The sequence below is a fragment of the Haematobia irritans genome, chromosome 4 (assembly GCF_050003625.1).
Source record: "Haematobia irritans isolate KBUSLIRL chromosome 4, ASM5000362v1, whole genome shotgun sequence".
NCBI classification, from domain to species: Eukaryota; Metazoa; Arthropoda; class Insecta; order Diptera; family Muscidae; genus Haematobia; species Haematobia irritans.
Window position 1 is genome coordinate 94,720,737 of NC_134400.1, and position 20,575 is coordinate 94,741,311.

The 20,575-nt window shown below is 33.9% G+C and overlaps 1 protein-coding gene across 1 annotated transcript in view; it reads left to right on the plus strand.

The window, feature by feature from the left end:
- Dnah3 (dynein heavy chain 3, axonemal) overlaps positions 1–20,575 on the plus strand; it is a 671,994-nt gene that overhangs the window by 501,487 nt on the left and 149,932 nt on the right. Inside the window, exon 48 of the mRNA XM_075308183.1 lies at positions 18,993–19,140. Coding sequence (XP_075164298.1) covers positions 18,993–19,140 — 148 coding nt within the window. The remainder of the gene's footprint in view (positions 1–18,992; positions 19,141–20,575) is intronic.

Here is a 20,575-nt window from a genome sequence, read left to right on the forward strand (position 1 = left end):
GTGAACACATTTTTGTAATCAAAGTCTAGGTCGCAGTTTAAGTCTAATCGACTTCAAATTTGGCACAAGTATATGTTTTGGCTCAGAATAGATCCCTATTGATTTTGGAAGAAATCGGTTCAGATTTAGATATAGCTCTCATATAAAGGGTGATTCTTTTGAGGTTAGGATTTTCATGCATTAGTATTTGACAGATCACGTGGGATTTCAGACATGGTGTCAAAGAGAAAGATGCTCAGTATGCTTTGACATTTCATCATGAATAGACTTACTAACGAGCCACAACGTCGAATTTTCAGTGAATGGGCCCTAGAAAAGTTGGCAGAAAATCCGCTTTTTTATCGACAAATTTTGTTCAGCGATGAGGCTCATTTCTGGTTGAATGGCTACGTAAATAAGCAAAATTGCCGCATTTGGAGTGAAGAGCAACCAGAAGCCGTTCAAGAACTGCCCATGCATCCCGAAAAATGCACTGTTTGGTGTGGTTTGTACGCTGGTGGAATCATTGGACCGTATTTTTTCAAAGATGCTGTTGGACGCAACGTTACGGTGAATGGCGATCGCTATCGTTCGATGCTAACAAACTTTTTGTTGCCAAAAATGGAAGAACTGAACTTGGTTGACATGTGGTTTCAACAAGATGGCGCTACATGCCACACAGCTCGCGATTCTATGGCCATTTTGAGGGAAAACTTCGGAGAACAATTCATCTCAAGAAATGGACCGGTAAGTTGGCCACCAAGATCATGCGATTTGACGCCTTTAGACTATTTTTTGTGGAGCTACGTCAAGTCTAAAGTCTACAGAAATAAGCCAGCAACTATTCCAGCTTTGGAAGACAACATTTCCGAAGAAATTCGGGCTATTCCGGCCGAAATGCTCGAAAAAGTTGCCCAAAATTGGACTTTCCGAATGGACCACCTAAGACGCAGCCGCGGTCAACATTTAAATGAAATTATCTTCAAAAAGTAAATGTCATGGACCAATCTAACGTTTCAAATAAAGAACCGATGAGATTTTGCAAATTTTATGCGTTTTTTTTTTTTTTAAGTTATCAAGCTCTTAACAAATCACCCTTTATATATTCCGCCCGATATGGACTTATATGGCCCCAGAAGCCAGAGTTTTAACATAATTTACTTAAAATTTTGCACAAGAAGAACAATTAGTACTATAGTCAAGTGTGCCAAATTTTATTGAAATCGGTTCAGATTTAGATATAGCTCCCATATATATCTTTCGCCCGATATGGACTAATACGGTCCCAGAAGCCAGAGTTTTACCCCAATTTGGTTGAAATTTTGCACAGGGAGTAGAATTAGCATTGTAGCTATGCGTGCAAAATTTGGTTGAAATCGGTTCAGATTTAGATATTGCTCCAATATATAGCTTTCGGCCGATTTACACTCATATGACCACAGAGGTCAATTTTTTGTTCCGAGTTAGTTGAAATTTTGCACAGGGAGTAGAATAGGTATTGTAGCCATGCGTGCCAAATTTGGTTGAAATCGGTTCAGATTTAGATATATCTCCCATATATAGCTTTCGCCCGATTTACACTCATATGACCACAGAGGCCAATTTTTAACTCCGATTTAGTTGAAATTTTGCACAGGGAGTAGAATTAGCATTGTAGCTATGCGTGCCAAATTTGGTTGAAATCGGTTCATATTTAGATATAGCTCCCATATATAGCTTTCGCCCGATTTACACTCATATGACCACAGAGGCCAATTTTTAACTCCGATTTAGTTGAAATTTTGCACATGGAGTAGAATTAGCATTGTAGCTATGCCTGCCAAATTTGGTTGAAATCGGTTCAGATTTAGATATAGCTCCCATATATATGTTTTTCTGATTTCGACAAAAATGGTCAAAATACCAACATTTTCCTTGTAAAATCGCCTCTGCTTAGTCGAAAAGTTGTAAAAATGACTCTAATTTTCCTAAACTTCTAATATTTATATATCGAGCGATAAATCATAAATAAACTTTTGCGAAGTTTCCTTAAAATTGCCTCAGATTTAAATGTTTCCCATATTTTTTACTAACATTGTGTTCCACCCTAGTGCATTAGCCGACTTAAATTTTGAGTCTATAGATTTTGTAGAAGTCTATCAAATTCTGTCCAGATCGAGTGATATTTAAATGTATGTATTTGGGACAAACCTTTATATATAGCCCCCAACACATTTGACGCATGTGATATGGTATCGAAAATTTAGGTCTACAAAGTGGTGCAGGGTATAATATAGTCGGCCCCGCCCGACTTTAGACTTTCCTTACTTGTTTTAAATATAAAACTTTGAAGTATGTTAAAATAGACTTTTTGACTTTTTGTAAGAAAAATCGAAAAGTCGGAGTAGACTTCTTGCAATTCTCAAAGTCGACTAATCGGCATTTGATTTGGATGATTTTTAATGCATTCTAACGCTTGTATAACGTTTGACCTGAAATATTTTCAAAAATTCGCAATGTTTCCAGAATGGATTTAGCCTTTTTCGACAGAATTTAAATAATTTGTACCATTTTATTAATTCTTACTCTTTATTTATCCTATTTGAAACAAACAAATTTAAAATTACCCTTTAAAATATGAAAAAGCGAGTTACAAAAAATTTAACTAAAATTAAAATTGGGAGTTCATTTTTGGAAGTGCTTTTACAGTTGTGCCGTTAGAACAACATCCATTTTTTTGCTGGGATGTTAGTATATGCGCTCTAACAATCACGCAAAAATATGGATCCATAAATGTATACCGATCTCCAGATTTACTTACGGAGCCTCCTGGAAGAGCAAATCTCATCGGATCCGGTTGAAATTTGGCCCCTAACTACGATACTAAAACTGTTTCATATCGGTTCATAATATATAAAACGATTAAGAACTAAACAGACTTATATGTATACCTATAAGACATATGGACTAACATCCCAGCAAAAAAGCGTCGTAGTGTGAAAGTAGTGAAAATGTTATCTTTGGATCCGGAAGTGGATCTTAATTAAAAATGTTTGTGATATTTTGCCAAATAATTTTTTTTATAATTTTTAGTGCATTCTAAGCTTGTCTGACACGTTTAACCTCAAATATTGTCAAAAATTCGCATTTTTTCTAGAATGTATTTAAATTTTTTTCGACAAAATTTAAAAAATTGTGTCATTTTATTAAAGTTTACTCTAATAAAATGAAACAAAAAAAGTGAAAATCACACATTAAAATATGAAATAAATCGATTGATTGTGTAGTTAAAATAAAGAACATCTTTGGAAGTGCTTTTAAAGTTGTGCCTGTAGAAGAACTTCCAATTTTTTTGCTGGGATACAATTAAGAGACCGTGTTAAGAAGGTTTATTATATCTTTCCACCAGCAGCTAAGTAATTCAATTGTAGATGAAAGCCATTAGTAGCACTTAGTACACAATCCATGGCGAGGGTACATCCGAACTTGTTTTGTTTTTTTTTAAATCGAGTCAAATCGACTTGTCAAACATATACATACACGCAAAAAAATAATTCTTTCCTCCCAAACGAACAAAAATCGTTTCTCATTTGCTTTTCGCTGTAAGGAAGTTTCTTTGGAGGAAAAGTATATACACCCTCAAAAAAAATCGCTTCTTTAACATATGTTCCAAACATATTTTGCAGGAAGCACATATATTATTGCATACTGCCGAAACATTAATATGTTTGTTTTATGTGAACATATTATATGTTTGGAAGCAATTTGAGCCAAAAATATTATATGCTTGGAAGAATTTTTCCCAAACACGATTGTGCTCATTCCCTAACATACTCGTAATTTTCACTTCCGCGAAATTTTTTAGTTATTGGCACCTTTCTCTGTAATACAAATAATGTTGAAGAAATTATTCACTTTTATAAATTTTTTAAATTTTACCTTTCGCCTGCACGGAGAATCGAACCGAGGACCATACAGTTTGTAAGCCAACACACTATCCACTGGGCTACGTAGCTGTTATAGTCACCAGTAGATAATTATCGTTTTAAGTTACATTTATATAGCATAGTTTGCAGCGCCCACGAGCCCATGCAAACATAACAATATTTAACAGACACATACATTTGTTTGCCACGTGGAGCAGTGGTTAGCATGTCTGCCTTGCATGCAAAGGGTCGTGGGTTCAATCCCTGCTCCGACCGAACATTTTTTTTTTTTTTTTTTTTTTTTTAATTTACACATTTATATTTATACTATATTAATTTTTTTAAATGAAACATCGAAATGTGCGTTATTAAAGATTTATAGTCAGTAACAGTGCTTGATATAAACGAAATTGAAAGATTTTTGGATAAAATATTATTTTTTATTGCAAAAATAACAATCTTGTAATAAAAAACTGTTTTTGTACAAAACTTTAAAATTTGGAAGGAATTCAAAAACTAACAAAAGAATAATGTGGAGTCGAGTATAAACATACATACATAATTTTATAATATAAACATAAATTTATTTAGGAGTGAACAATTTTTTACTAGCATTTAACACCATCGCTCTAAAATTCCTTTTATTTTTCTTTAATAATTCATTTTAAAGAAAATAAACATTTTAAATTGTTTTAGCTGTAAAAGTCGAACTTAATGCCCGCTTTTATATTTGATGGCGTCCGTCAACTCCTCGTGGACTACTTTTTAATAAAGAGAAACTAAACATTGTTTTTTTACATTTTACTGTGTAATTTTTCACTATTTCCTCCTTATTTCATTTTACCGTCCCAACTCTAAAAAGAGTATAGTGCCCTTTCGTTATTTTTATGAAGACCCCTGATTTCTTTTAACGAACCAAGAAAAAAATAATGCCAAAATGATAAACAAAACACATGTCCACACATACATAAAATGCTGCTCTCAAGGCGAAAACATAAGCTGTTTGTTTTTCAAATGTCTATTCTCTTGGATCAGAATGTATATTCTCTTTATTCAAATTAAATAATATTTAGACTTAAACATATCAAATTTTTGGCCTTATCATAAAACAGTTTTCCGAAACAACATACAAGCGGTTTCACAAAAATTGTTCTCTTTTGACTCTTTTGCTGTGTTATATTGATATCTTTCGTCAACTCTCCCGATTTCCATCTCTATTTCTCTCTATACTCTCTCTGTCGCTTTGAATAAAATATCACAACATATGTATGTTTAGTTGAAATTTGTAAATTTATATATGTTTGTATTCACACATATGATTTTTATGAAACATTCATGCCCCAAACATAATATATTCTAACATATTAACATAGATGTCCCAAACATTTAGTGTTAGTTTAGGAAAATTACATGTTCGCACTTAAATATATTGTGGTTTAAAATCGTGCCCGAAACACATTTTGTTTATATCGGAACATATGAAAAACATATTTTTCTAACAGTGTACTTTTTGTGATAAACGTTTACTTATATCCAGGATATAAAAACAATTTTATTAAGACTAACTCAAAATAAAAAACCAATCTTTTCAGGCTAATTGCATTTTCCCTCACATCTTTCTCACTTCCACTAGATTTTTTTTTTTAGTTCTTACACCCTCGAAAAAATTGCTTCTCTAACATATGTTCCAAACATATTTTGCAGGAAGCACATGTATTATTGGATATTGCCGAAACATTATTATGTTTGTTTTATGTGAACATATTATATGTTTGGAATCATTATGAGCCCAAAAAATTACGTGCTTAGAATAATTTTCTCCCAAAGAAGATTGTGGTCAAAAAAAATATTTCTGCCTAATTGCATATTCCCTCGCATCTTTCTCAATTCCACGAGATTTTTTAGAAGAAATTATTCAATTTTATAAATTTGTTAAATTTTACCTTTCGCCTGGACGGAGAATCGATCCGAGGACCATACAGTTTGTTGGCCAACACACTATCCACTCGGCTATGTAGCTGTTATAGTCACCAATAGACAATTATCATTATAGCATAGTTTGCAGCGCCCACGAGGCGATGCAAACAAAGCATTATTCAACAGAAACATACTTTAGATGGTCACGTGGTGGAATGGTTAGCATAACAGGTTGGCTGATAAGTCCCCGGTCTAACAGAGAATAACACATTTTTTTTGTCAAAATTCGTTTTTATTATTCAACATAGTTCCCTTCAAGAGTGATACAAAGATTATAACGACCTTCCAAGTTTTTGATACCATTTTGGTAGTACTCCTTCGGTTTTGCCTCAAAATAGGCCTCAGATTCGGCGATCACCTCTTCATTGCAGCCAATTTTTTTCCCTGCGAGCATCCTTTTGAGGTCTGAGAACAAGAAAAAGTCGCTGGGGCCAGATCTGGAGAATACGGTGGGTGGGGAAGCAATTCGAAGCCCAATTCATGAATTTTTGCCATCGTTCTCAATGACTTGTAGCACGGTGCGTTGTCTTGGTGGAACAACACTTTTTTGCTGCTCTCAAGGCAAAAACACATGCTGTTTTTTTAATGCCTACTTTTGTTTCCGAATGTCTATTCTCTTTACTCCGAATGCGCAATTTAATATTTAGACTTAAGCATATCAAATTTTTGGCGAAGCCTTATTCACATGCTAAGCGAATAGCCCAAAAAAATGAACCCATAAAACGGTTTTCCAAAACAACATACAAGCAGTTACACAGAAATTGCTCTCTGTGGATGCTCTCGCTGTATTATGTTGATATCTTTCGTCAACACTCCCGGTTTCCATCTCTATTTCTTTCTCTATTCTATCACTCTCTGTCGCTCCTTGAATAAAATATCACAACATATATAAGTTTACTCTAAATTTTTAAATTTATATATGTTTACATTCACACATATTATTTTTATGAAACATTATTGTCCCAAATATAATATATTCTAACATATTAACATGAGTGTCCCAAACATTTAATGCTAGTTTAGGAAAATTACATGTTTGCACCGTTAACCCTTTCACTACTGATGTCCACTTAGAAGGACATTCGAAAAAGACACCAAATTCTATTTTCCCACTTAGTTTCGATTTATTTCTAGTTGTTATTTTAAAGTAGAGGCTTTCATCTAAATAAGCTATAAATATTGTCCATATTGGTGAGGTCTAAAATACATTTTTATAAACTTCTTTAACAAGAAACGAAAAATACGAAAATTTGAGACAATTTTTGTACTGTATGTTTCTAGTAAATGGACATTTATACAAAAACTATAGCTGATATTTTTACGGGTTCTTTTTGGATTTTTTCTCACACTTTGAAAGATATTATATGCCCAATGGCGCTTATTTTCGTAAGGCCATTTGGTCACAATTCAAGAATCAAGTTTTCAGAACAAGCTCATATAGCTCTTGAAGTAATTGAGATAGTTTTCAAAATGACAATTTTTGTTCTACATGCTGTTAGTACAAGTAAAAAAAGAAGAAAAATAAAAGTTTTTATCATTAGGTTTATTTCGGTAGTGAAAGGGTTAAACAATTATGCCCGAAACACATTTTGTTTATATCGGAACATATGAAAAACATATTTTTTTAACTCTGAAGTACTTGTAGCTCTTACATAAGAATATTGCTCGATTTTTACAAATTTGGATTTATTACCCACACTAACAGGTTGGCTGATAAGACCCCGTTCTAACTAAGAAAAACACATTTTTTTTTCAAAATTAGTTTTTATTATTCAACATAGTTCCCTTCAAGAGCGATACAACGATTATAACGACCTTCCAAATTTTTGATACCATTTTAGTAGTACTCCTTCGGTGTTTCCTCAAAATAGGCCTCAGTTTCGACGATCACCTCTTCATTGCAGCCAAATTTTTTCTCTCTGAGAACAAGAAAAATCGCTGGGGGCCAGATCTGGAGAATACGGTGGGTGGGGAAGCAATTCGAAGCCCAATTCATGATTTTTTGCCATCCTTCTCAATGACTTGTGGCACGGTGCGTTGTCTTGGTGGAACAACACTTTTTTCTTCTTCATATGGGGCCGGTTTGCCGCGATTTCGAACTTCAAACGCTCCAATAACACCATATAATAGTCACTGTTGGTTTTTCCCTTCTCAAGATAATCGATAAAAATTATTCCATGCGCATCCCAAAAAACAGAGGCCATTACTTTGCCAGCGGACTTTTGAGTCTTTCCACGCTTCGGAGACGGTTCACCGGTCGCTGTCCACTTAGCCGACTGTCGATTGGACTCAGGAGTGTAGTGATGGAGCCATGTTTCATCCGTTGTCACATATCGATGGAAAAACTCGGGTGTGTTACGAGTAAGCAGCTGCAAACACCGCTCAGAATCATCAACACGTTGTTATTTTTGGTCAAATGTGAGCTCGCGCGGCACCCATTTTGCACAGAGCTTCCGCATATCTAAATATTGATGAATGATATAACCAGCACGTTCCTTTGATATCTTTAAGGCCTCTGCTATCTCGATCAACTTCATTTTACGGTCATTAAAAATCATTTTGTGGATTTTTTTGATGTTTTCGTCGGTAACCACCTCTTTCGGGCATCCACTGCGTTCACCGTCCTCCGTGCTCATTTCACCACGCTTGAATTTTACATACCAATCAATTATTGTTGATTTCCCTGGGGCAGAGTCCGGAAACTCATTATCAAGCCAAGTTTTTGCTTCCACCGTATTTTTTTCCTTCAGAAAACAGTATTTTATCAAAACACGAAATTCCTTTTTCCATTTTTTTCACAATAACAAAAAATGCTTCACAAAAGACGCTCTATCTCACAAACTAATTGACTTACAGACGTCTAATTTTGACACGAATCATTTGAAGATTGGTACTATATAAGAATAATATGCATTTAATACTAGCGACGCCATCTATGTGTCATACCGGGGACTTATCAGCCAACCTGCTAATTGAGCGATTTTCTCACTTTTAATAATGGGCTCAATATTAGCGGCATACTAACTCCGTACGTGCAATATCAACTACAGCCAGTGTTGCTAGAAGTAGGGGAAATTCCCTATATGTAAGTTTTTTTCTAATATTTAGCGCCTTGTAGGGACGAAGGGCCACAATGTAGGGACATTTTCACTCAATACAATTTGTAATAATTTCTACATTTTGGTAGCTCTAGAGGAGGAAATTAGAAGCCGACAAGGCTTGATCTTTAACAATGTGTAGTAACAACAGTTACCACTCGTGCCAAAAAAAAAAATCTAACAAAATTTCAAGATTACCACAAATTACCACAAATCTACCAAACAAATATTTCTATAGAAACTTTTGTCGAAACTTTATTCCTGTAGAAAATTTTGTCAACATTTTCATGTTTTAAGATAATAAAGTACTTAGAACCATTTTTGTTTTGTAAAATTCGTTTAAATTTAACGAAAAATATTGTAGGGAAAATTGTTTGGGAATATATATGGGAAAGTAGGGAACTTTTTGTGTCCTTGTAGGGTAAACCGAACATTTTCCCTGGCAACACTGACTATGAGCTATAGTCAAATTGAGACAAATCACCCATAAACATGTACCACTTAATTTTCTTAAATATGCAACTGCGGTTTATCTCCCAGACCTATGTCAATGTTACCCCACAAATGCTTATGATAACTATTAATTCAGTAAGGGTGGTTTAGGGTATGATATAGTCGGCCCCGCCCGACTCTACTTTACTTACTTGTGTAATAATGGACTCAATATTAGTGGCATACTAACTCTGTTGGTTCAGAATCAACTATAGCTCCTAATATCAGACATTTCTGTTCAGATTGTGATAAAACTCCCATAACCATGTACCCATCAATGTTCTTAAATATGGAAATGCGGGTTTTCCCTAAACCTATATCATTGATACTCCACAAACAATGTTTACTAATTCAGTAGGGGTGGTTTAGGGTATGATATAGTCGGTCCCGCCCGTCTTTCTACTTTACTCACTTGTTCTGTAATACAAACAATGTAAAAGAAATTATTCGATTCTATATATTTTTATACCCTCCATCATAGGATGGGGGTATATTAACTTTGTCATTCCGTTTGTAACACATCGAAATATTGCTCTAAGACCCCATAAAGTATATATATTCTGGGTCGTGGTGAAATTCTGAGTCGATCTAAGCATGTCCGTCCGTCCGTCCGTCCGTCCGTCTGTTGAAATCACGCTAACTTCCGAACGAAACAAGCTATCGACTTGAAACTTGGCACAAGTAGTTGTTATCGATGTAGGTCGGATGGTATTGAAAATGGGACATATCGGTCCACTTTTACGTATAGCCCCCATATAAAGGGACCCTCAGATTTGGCTTGCGAAGCCTCTAACAGAAGCATATTTCATCCGATCCGGCTGAAATTTGGTATATGGTGTTGGTATATGGTCTCTAACAATCATGCAAAAATTTGTCCACATCGGTCCATAATTATATATAGCCCCCATATAAACCGATCCCCAGATTTGGCTTGCGGAGCCTAAAAGGGAGGTAAGTTTCATCCGATCCGGCTGAAATTTGGTACATGGTGTTGGTATATGGTCTCTAACAACCATGCAAAAATTGGTCCATATCGGTCCTTAATTATATATAGCCCCCATATAAACCGATCCCCAGATTTGGCTTGTGGAGCCTCAAAGAGAAGAAAATTTCATCCGATCCGGCTGAAATTTGGTACATGGTGTCGGTATATGGTCTCTAACAACCATGCAAAAATTGGTCCACATCGGTCCATAATTATATATAGCCCCCATATAAACCGATCCCCAGATTTGGCTTGCAGAGCCTCAAAGAGAAGAAAATTTCATCCGATCCGGCTGAAATTTGGTACATGATGTTGGTATATGGTCGTTAACAACCATGCAAAAATTGGTCCATATCGGTCCTTAATTATATATAGCCCCCATATAAACCGATCCCCAGATTTGGCTTGTGGAGCCTCTAAGAGAAGCATATTTCATCCGATCCGGCTGAAATTTGGTACATGGTGTCGGTATATGGTCTCTAACAACCATGCAAAAATTGGTCCACATCGGTCCATAATTATATATAGACCCCATATAAACCGATCTCCAGATTTGGCTTGCGAAGCCTCAAAAAGAAGCAAATTTCATCCGATCCGCCTGAAATTTGGTACATGATATTGGTATATGGTCTCTAACAACCATGCAAAAATTGGTCCACATCGGTTCATAATTATATATAGCCCCCATATAAACCGATCCCCAGATTTGGCTTGCGAAGTCTCCAAGAGAAGCAAATTTCATCCAATCCGGTTGTAATTTGGAACATGGTGTTAGTATATTATCTTTAACAACCGTGCCAGAATTGGTCCATATCGGTCCATAATTATATATAGCCCCCATATAAAACGTTCTCCAGATTTGACCTCCGGAGCCTCTTGGAAGAGCAGAATTCATCCGATCCGATTCAAATTAGGAACGTGGTGTTAGTATATGGTCGCTAACAACCATACCAAAATGGTTGCCACTAGAGCCAAAAATAATCTACCAAAATTTTATTTGTATAGAAAATTTTGTCAAAAATTTTATTTCTATAGAAAATTTTGTCAAAATTTTATTTCTAGAGAAAATTTTGTTTACATTTTATTCGGTTCATCATAAAATTTTCATCATTGTCAAAATTTTATTTCTATAGAAAATTTTGTCAAAATATTATTTCTATAGAAAATTTTGTTCAAATTTTATTCGGTTCATAATCATGGTTGCCACTCGAACCAAAAATAATCTACCAAGATTTTATTTCTATAGAATATTTTGTCAAAAGTTTATTTCTATAGAAAATTTTGTTAAAATTTTAGTTCTGTAGAAATGTTTGTCAACATTTTCTTTCCATAGAAAATTTTGTCAAAATTTTTATTTCTATAGAAAATTTTGTTAAAATTTTATTTCTGTAGAAAATTTTGTCAAAATTTTATGTCTACTTTGTCAAACTGAATTATATACGTATTGGATCGATCTTTTTTGATTTAATATATACCACGTATGGACTTACATACAATTTAGAAGATGGTGTTAGGAGGTTTTAAGATACCTTGCCATCGGCAAGCGTTACCGCAACTTAAGTAATTCGATTGTGGATGGCAGTGTATAGAAGAAGTTTCTACGCAATCCATGATGGAGGGTACATAAGCTTCGGCCTGGCCGAACTTACGGCCGTATATACTTGTTTTTTTTTTTTAATTTTACCTTTCGCCTGGACGGAGAATCTAACCGCGGACCATGCAATTTGTATGCCAACACACTATCTAAATACTGTGCTATGTAGCTGTTATTGGCATCAATAGACAATTATCCAAACTTTATTTAACAGAAACAAACATTTAGTTGGGCACCGTGGAGCAGTGGTTTCTACGTCCGCCTTGCATTCCAAGGATCCTGGGTTCGATCCCTACTTCGACCGAACACCAAAAAGTTTTTTTGTTTTACATATTTTCCAGATATGTTCGGAAGATTCCGAAAAAGTGTTCAAAAATATTTTTTTTATTGAAAAAATAAAAATTTTGTAACAAACGAATTTTTTTGGTGAGAAAAGTTTAAAATTTTCGAAGAAATTCAAAAAAATCTAACAAAAGAAAAACGTTTTCGGTACACGTTTTCCAAACTTTTTTCCTTTGCGTGTATGGTGTAGGGATCACGTTTGCCACATTTGGTAGAATTTTACCAAAAATGGTAGATTTTTTACTGTTTGGTAGATTGGTAGGTAGATTTTGCAAAATATTCCTCTCCATCTAAGAGGTAATTCATAAATAGGAAGAAAATGTTGACAAAATTTTCTATAGAAATAAAATGTTGATAAAATAGAAAACAAAATTCTCAAAAAAATTTCCATAGAAATAAAATGTTGAAAAAGTTTTCTATAGAAAAAAATTTTTGACAAAATTTTACTCTAGAAATAAAATTTTGACAAAATTTTACCATAGAATCAAAATTTTGTTTGGTAAAATTTTCTTTAAATTCTTGGACATTTTTTTTAGGTCAAGTGGCAACCATAGTAGGGATAAGGGCAACTTGTACCAGGTATACCGGTATGAAATTAGCGTTTTTTTCATGTGGCACCCATTTTCCACACTTTTGGATCTTTCCCATAGCTTTTAAATGGTCAGAAATTGTTTGTTGTGCAACGTTTAACATTGCTGACATTTGCTTATGACTCTCCATCCAATATCGTTTGCAATTCAGTGTCTTCAAACTTTTTTGGTGATCTTCCACATTCTGCAATTGTCACATCAAAATCATTATTTCTGAACAGTTGAAACCATCTTTTTCATGTTGCTTCTCTGCAAGCATTCGATGCGACTCTGCAGCAATTTTCTTCAAATGAAAACAAAATCTTAATGCTTTCCGCAAATCATCACTTTCCACATTTTTAACACATTGAAAAAATATGATGTCTGTTCAATGACTTGATGTATACTAAATATTTTACACAGATGTCGCAGCAAACAAACAAACAAAAAAGGGCTCGTTCATAACAAATATTCCCTAACGAGACATGTGTATATTGACGCTTATACCGGTATACTTGGCATCTATTGGTGTGCACATACATTTTTCACAAGTTTATCCATCATGATATCTTTTGAAAGTGATATGTATCATCCTTATTTTATTAAACATTACATTCCCATTACGACAGGTAATTTATACAGCATTTTCATTTCGAACGAAATGCCTTTACATTGCAGATAAAACCATTTTCAAATGAAACAAGTCGTTTTTCAATTGAAATGAAACTTTTACATTTCAAATAAAGATATTACAATTCAAATGAAACCGTGAGGAAAATGCCTTGCACTAATTTTGTTTTTGTTTTATTCTATTGTGTTAAACTACCATCATTCCATAATTGATATTATAAAAGTTAAAGAGAATTTTACACATAGTATTTGTAACTATATATATTTATTGTGCGCTGCAGAAATTGCAATTTTTTATAAATATTGCAGAAGAGATTTGGAGATTTGGATAAAGTATAATTGTTTGGATTCAATTTTTTCATAAAGTTATCCACGATGCACTTTTTTATACCCTTTTGGTATATTATTTTAGTTCAAATTTTTATATAAGTCCTATATAAAGGTACACCCTATTAAGAAAATAGGTCATATCCATAAATTAAATGGAAAAAAAAAATAAAAATCTTCTCAGATTGCATTTACCTCCATTACATACCCATCAATCAAATCGCATAAAAGTTAATGCTTCCTTGCGAAGTGATCGGGAGATCTACCATATATGGAGCTATATCCAAACATCGACCGATATATACCAACTTAAGCATTGCTCTTTATAAACTTTAAATACCACTAGGTTTTAAATTTCAAGCAAATCGGATGAAAATTGCATATTTCATGAACTCAAATTGCACCGATATAACATATACCAAATAAAGCATTATTTAGAGAATTAGAATAGAAGAATAGGGAAAAGAATTCTTAGGGAGTTGCTATTCAGAATTGGGCTATATCGGATGAAAATTTAACAAGAATCTTCTCCCCTCTCTCTACTCACTACTGTCATTATATATTTTGTTATTGTTTAACTTCGCTATTGCTTTTTTGTAACATTATATTATATTATATTTTATTTGTTATTTTATCTTGTCTTTTTACTATACTATAATATTTATTTATACTTTCTATAAAACTTATATCTATGTGTTCCTAAACTATTATGTTGAACTATAAAAGAATATAACTCTTATTGTTCTTATAATGTGATTAAATAAATAAATAATAATAATAATATATTTCTATAAATAATTATGAATCGATATGATTTAGGAAAATTCAATTGTATAAAATTTGCTCGTCCATGAGGCTCCGGAAGTCAAATCTGTAGATCCGATCTGTATTCGATGTGTTACAAACGGAACACATCGACCAAAGGTGCAAAATGTTTCATTATACCCTCCACCATAAGATGGAGGTATATTAACATTGTCATTCCGTTTGTAACACATCGAAATATTGCTTTCAGACCCCATAAAGTATATATATATTCTAAGCGGACCCCAGATTTGGCTTGCGGAGCCTCTAAGAGAAGCATATTTCATCCCATCTGACTGAAATTTGGTACATGGTTTTAGTATATGGTCTCTGATAACCATGCAAAAATTGGTCCACATCGCCCCATAATTATATATAGCCCCCATATAAACCGATCCCCAGATTTGGCTTGCGGAGCCTCAAAGAGAAGCAAATTTCATCCGATCCGGCTGAAATTTGGTACATGATATTCGTATATGGTCTCTAACAACCATGCACAAATTGCTCTACATCTGTCAATAATTATATATATAGCCCCCATATAAACCGATCCCCAGATTTGGTTCGCGGTGCCTCTAAGAGAAGCATATTTCATCCGATCTGGCTGAAATTTGGTACATGTTGTTGGTATATGGTCTGTAATAACCATTGAAAAATTGGTCCACATCGGTCCATAATTATATATAGACCCCATATAAACCGATCCCCAGATTTGGCTTGCGGAGCCACAAAGAGAAGCAAATTTCATCCGATCCGGCTGAAATTTGGTACATGGTGTTGGTATATGGTCTCTAATAACCATTCAAAAATTGGTCCACATCGGTCCATAATTATATATAGACCCCATATAAACTGATCCCCAGATTTGGCTTGCGGAGCCACAAAGAGAAGCAAATTTCATCCGATCCGGCTGAAATTTGGTACTTGGTGTTGGTATAGGGTCTCTAACAATAATGCAAAAATTGGTCAACATCGATCCATAATTATATATATAGCCCCTATATAAACCGATCCTCAGATTTGGCTTGCGAGCCTCAAAGGGAAGCAAATTTCATCCGATCTGGCAGAAATTTGGTACTTGATGTTGGTATATGGTCTCTAACAACCATGCAAAAATTGGTCCACATCGGTTCATAATTATATATAGCCCCCATATAAAGCGACCGCCATATTTCAATTCTGGCTTTATAATTACCGCACAAGTATTCATATCGGTTCGCAATAATTTCTTTCTTATATATACCGGTCAAGAACTGAATATATACGCATTTATTCGGTCTTTGTTTTGCCTAATATATATCCCGCATGGGCTAACTCTCAACTTAAAAGATGATGTAAAGAAGTTTTAAGATGCCTTGCCATCAGCCGCAACCCAAGTAAGTCAATTGTGTATGACCGTCTTTGGTAGAAGTTTCTACGCAATCCATGGTGGAGGGTACATACACTGTTAGAAAAATATGTTTTTCATATGTTCCGATATAAACAAAATGTGTTTCGGGCACAATTTTAAAACACAATATATTTAACTGCAAACATGTAATGTTCCTAAACTAACACTAAATGTTTGGGACATCTATATTAATATGTTAGAATATATTATGTTTGGGGCATGAATGTTTCATAAAAATCATATGTGTGAATGCAAGCATATATAAATTTACAAATTTCGACTAAACATACATATGTTGTGATATTTTATTCCAAGCGACAGGGAGAGTATAGAGAAAGAAATAGAGATGGAAACCGGGAGAGTTGACGAAAGATATCAACATACCACAGCAAAAGAATCAATAGAGAACAATTTCTGTGAAACCGCTTGTATGTTGTTTCGGAAAACTGTTTTATGATAAGGCCAAAAATTTGATATGCTTAAGTCTAAATATTATTTAATTTGAATAAAGAGAATAGACATTCGGAACCAAGAGAATAGACATTTGAAAAACAAACAGCATATGTTTTCGCATTGAGAGCAGCATTTTATGTATGTGGGGCATGTGTTTTGTTTATCATTTTGGCATTATGGGCACAAGTTTTTTCTTGGTTCGTTAACAGAAATCAGGGGTCTTCATAAAAATAAGGAAAGGGCACTATACTCTTTTTAGAGTTGGGACAGTAAAATGAAATAAGGAGGAAATAGTGAAAAATTACACAGTAAAATGTATAAAAACAAAGTTTAGTTCCTCTTTATTAATAAGTAGTCCACGAGGAGTTGACGGACACCTTCAAATATAAAAGCGGGCATTATGTTCAAGTTTTGCAGCTAAAACAATTTACAAAGTTTATTTTCTTTAAAATGAATTATTAAAGAAAAATAAAAGGCATTTTAGAGCGATGGTGTTAAATGCTAGTAAAAAACTGTTCACGCCCAAATTATTATAAAATTATTTATGTATGTTTATACTCGACTCCACGTTCTTCTTTTGTTAGAGTTTTTGAATTCCTTCCAAATTTTAAAGTTTTAAAGTTAAATTAAAAAAAAAGTGTTCGGTCGGAGCAGGGATTGAACCCACGACCCTTTGCATGCAAGGCAGACATGCTAACCACTGCTCCACGTGGCAAACAAATGTATGTTTCTTTTAAATAATGTTATGTTTGCATGGGCTCGTGGGCGCTGCAAACTATGCTATATAAATGTAACTTATAACGATAATTATCTACTGGTGACTATAACAGCTACGTAGCCCAGTGGATAGTGTGTTGGCTTACAAAATGTATGGTCCTCGGTTCGATTCTCCGTGCAGGCGAAATGTAAAATTTAAAAAATATATAAAAGTGAATAATTTCTTCAACATTATTCGTATTACAGAAAAAGGTGCCAAGAACTAAAATATTTCGTGAAAGTGAAAATTACGAGTATGTTAGGAAATGAGCACAATCGTCTTTGGCGAAAATTCTTCCAAGCATATAATATTTTTGGGCTCAAAATACTTCCAAACATATAATATGTTCACATAAAACAAACATATTAATGTTTCGGCAGTATCCAATAATATATGTGCTTCCTGCAAAATATGTTTGGAACATATGTTAAAGAAGCCTTTTTTTTTTGAGGGTGTAAGATTTGGCCTGGCCGAACTTACGCACCCTCACAAAAAATCGCTTCTGTAACATATACTCCCAAACATATTTTGCTTCAAGCATATACATTTTTGGCTATTGCCCAAACATTTATATGTTTGATCTCTTCCAATATATAATATGTTTGAAAGCATATTGGTCTAAACAATATATGTTTGGGTAGTCTAAGTTCCAAACATTTTGTATTTTTGCATCCAAATTCAATAATGTTGTCTTCCAAAAAACAATATGTTATTATGTGAACATATAATATGTTTGGAAGCATTTTGCACCCAAAAATATTACATGCTTAAAAAAAATTCTCCCAAACAATATTGTGCTCAAAATTGTATTTATTTATTTATATATTTACAATCATAATGAATTATGAAAATAAACAGGTAATATAGGTGCTAACAACATAGGTTTTCGACCTGAATGCTCAAAATTTTGTTTCTGCCTAATTGTATATTCCCCCACATCTTTCTCACTTCCACGAGATTTTGTAGTTCTTAGCACCTTTTTCTGTAATACAAACATTGTAGAAGAAATTATTCAATTTTATGATTTTTTTTATTTTAATTTTACCTTTTGCCGGACGGGGATTCGAACAGCGGACCACACAGTTTGTAAGGATCAAAGAAGTAGCTAATCAATTGCCCAAGGAAAAATAAAATGTTAATTTTGTAATAACAAGCAACAACCACCAACTTAATTCAATATCGCTCCCTGTTAAATAGCGCTCCAAGCTACTAAACACATATATGTTTATAGGCTATTTCTAAATTAATATATGTTTGCATCCAAGCATATTACATTTACAAACATTTTATGTCCCAAACATAATATGTTCTAACATATTAACATATATGTCCCAAACATATTATGCTAGTTTATGAACATTATATGCTTGCACTCAAAAATATTGTGTTTAAAAATTTGTGTTCCAAACATATAATGTTTATAGCCAAACATATGAAAAACAGTCTTTTTCAACCGTGCGGCCGTATATACTTGTTTGATTTTAAAAAGGTTACAATTGAAATGTATGAAGGTTCATTTGAAATGCAACTTTTATCTATTTTTGCACAAAGTCTTCCTTGTAATAATAACCATTAGAAAGTAGCGGTGCATCTATTGATTCAGTAGGCTTGGTTTAGGATATCACAAATCTCTTTCTGTCTAGTTATGTTTAAGTTTTTTAATATATCGTAAAATTTTTCTTCCCTTTAGGGCTGAAAAGCTGCTTGGAGGTTTGGGTGGCGAGAAAACACGATGGTCGGAAACTGCACATAACTTGCATCGTTCTATAGACAATATTATCGGTGATGTTCTCTTAGCCGGTGGATGTACAGCTTATTTAGGATTTTTTCCCACAGAGGTAAGTTTTATGGAAGAATTATTCACCGCCAATGTTTTTTTCTGTCTGTCTGTAATCACGCTACAGCCTTCATTAATAGTGCTATCATCCTGAACGGATTCGTGTTTTGTTTTCACGCAGGTCAACTTCGAGGATGGGCTATATCTGTCCAGGTTTTGATAATTTGTATCGGTCCATTTTTTGGTAAAACCTCCATATAGACCTATCCCTCTATTACACTTCTTGCTCAAAACAAAAATTAAAATTTCTAGATTATATTTCTAGTACTCATTCGAATAATGGGGTTAAAAAATTGAAATACACCCAGAGAAGGAGTATGATCACCCAAACATGTTTCAATTGCAAAATGTTATTTTTGTGCGGCGACCATGGAACATGTTTGTCGGAACCATGTTATTTTCACGAAAATTATATATCTTATTACGGCAACCATATATATGTTTACCGAGAAAACAACATTTTTGTGACAAAATGTGTCATATTTACCGTCCCAAAAAAGCATTTTGGTGTTAAAACAAATTTGGGGTAATCGTATTCCTTCTATGCGCGTAGATTGCAAATCAAAGAGTTTTTTCATATGTTTCTTGCACGGTTACATGATATGTTTCTTATAAATCTTATATGATCTCATAAATCTTTTGAACAATTATAATAGGATAGAAATGCACGGTCATAAATACAGTGAAACCTCTCAAACTTGGACACTCCCACACAAAACCGGGCACGTCCCAAAAGTAGGCAATCGCCGTGAGACGTTCGCTGTATTAACACATTAAAATTAACCTCTCATAACTGAACACCTCCCAAAAAGTGGACACGGTCATCTCGATTCGGCAACCATCATCTGGCAACCCTAAACGAATCTTATTCTAATATAGCCCCTACACTGAAAAAAATACTTACCTGATATTAAAGATTACGCAACCTAAATTTCAGGATGTGCAATTTAAAAAATATTAAGGACAAATTTCTTTAAAATAATACAAATTTGATTAAAATAAAGTTTATAATCTTTGTTTCCAATTTTTTGTTTCATTAAATTTAGTACGCAAATTTTGGAAAGGAGGGGCGCACCTCAGCATACTAATTTCAATTTTATTGATCCTAAATTTAAAGCCAGATAGGTCGCTAAAAAATGTATTTTAAAGAAGCCGCATTTTTGGCTCGGAATAAATACCAAATCCTTAAGGGAAGGTCAAAATCTTTGGATCCAAGTAAACTTTTTTTGAGTGTGTATAGACAGATCTCCCATTTTGGCATTTTGATCACATAGTCCATCTGATTAGCACACAATGTATAGGTTAGGTTAGGTTAGGTTATGTGGCAGCCCGATGTATCAGGCTCACTTAGACTATTCAGTCCATTGTGATACCACAGTGGTGAACTTCTCTCTTATCACTGAGTGCTGCCCGATTCCATGTTAACCTCAATGACA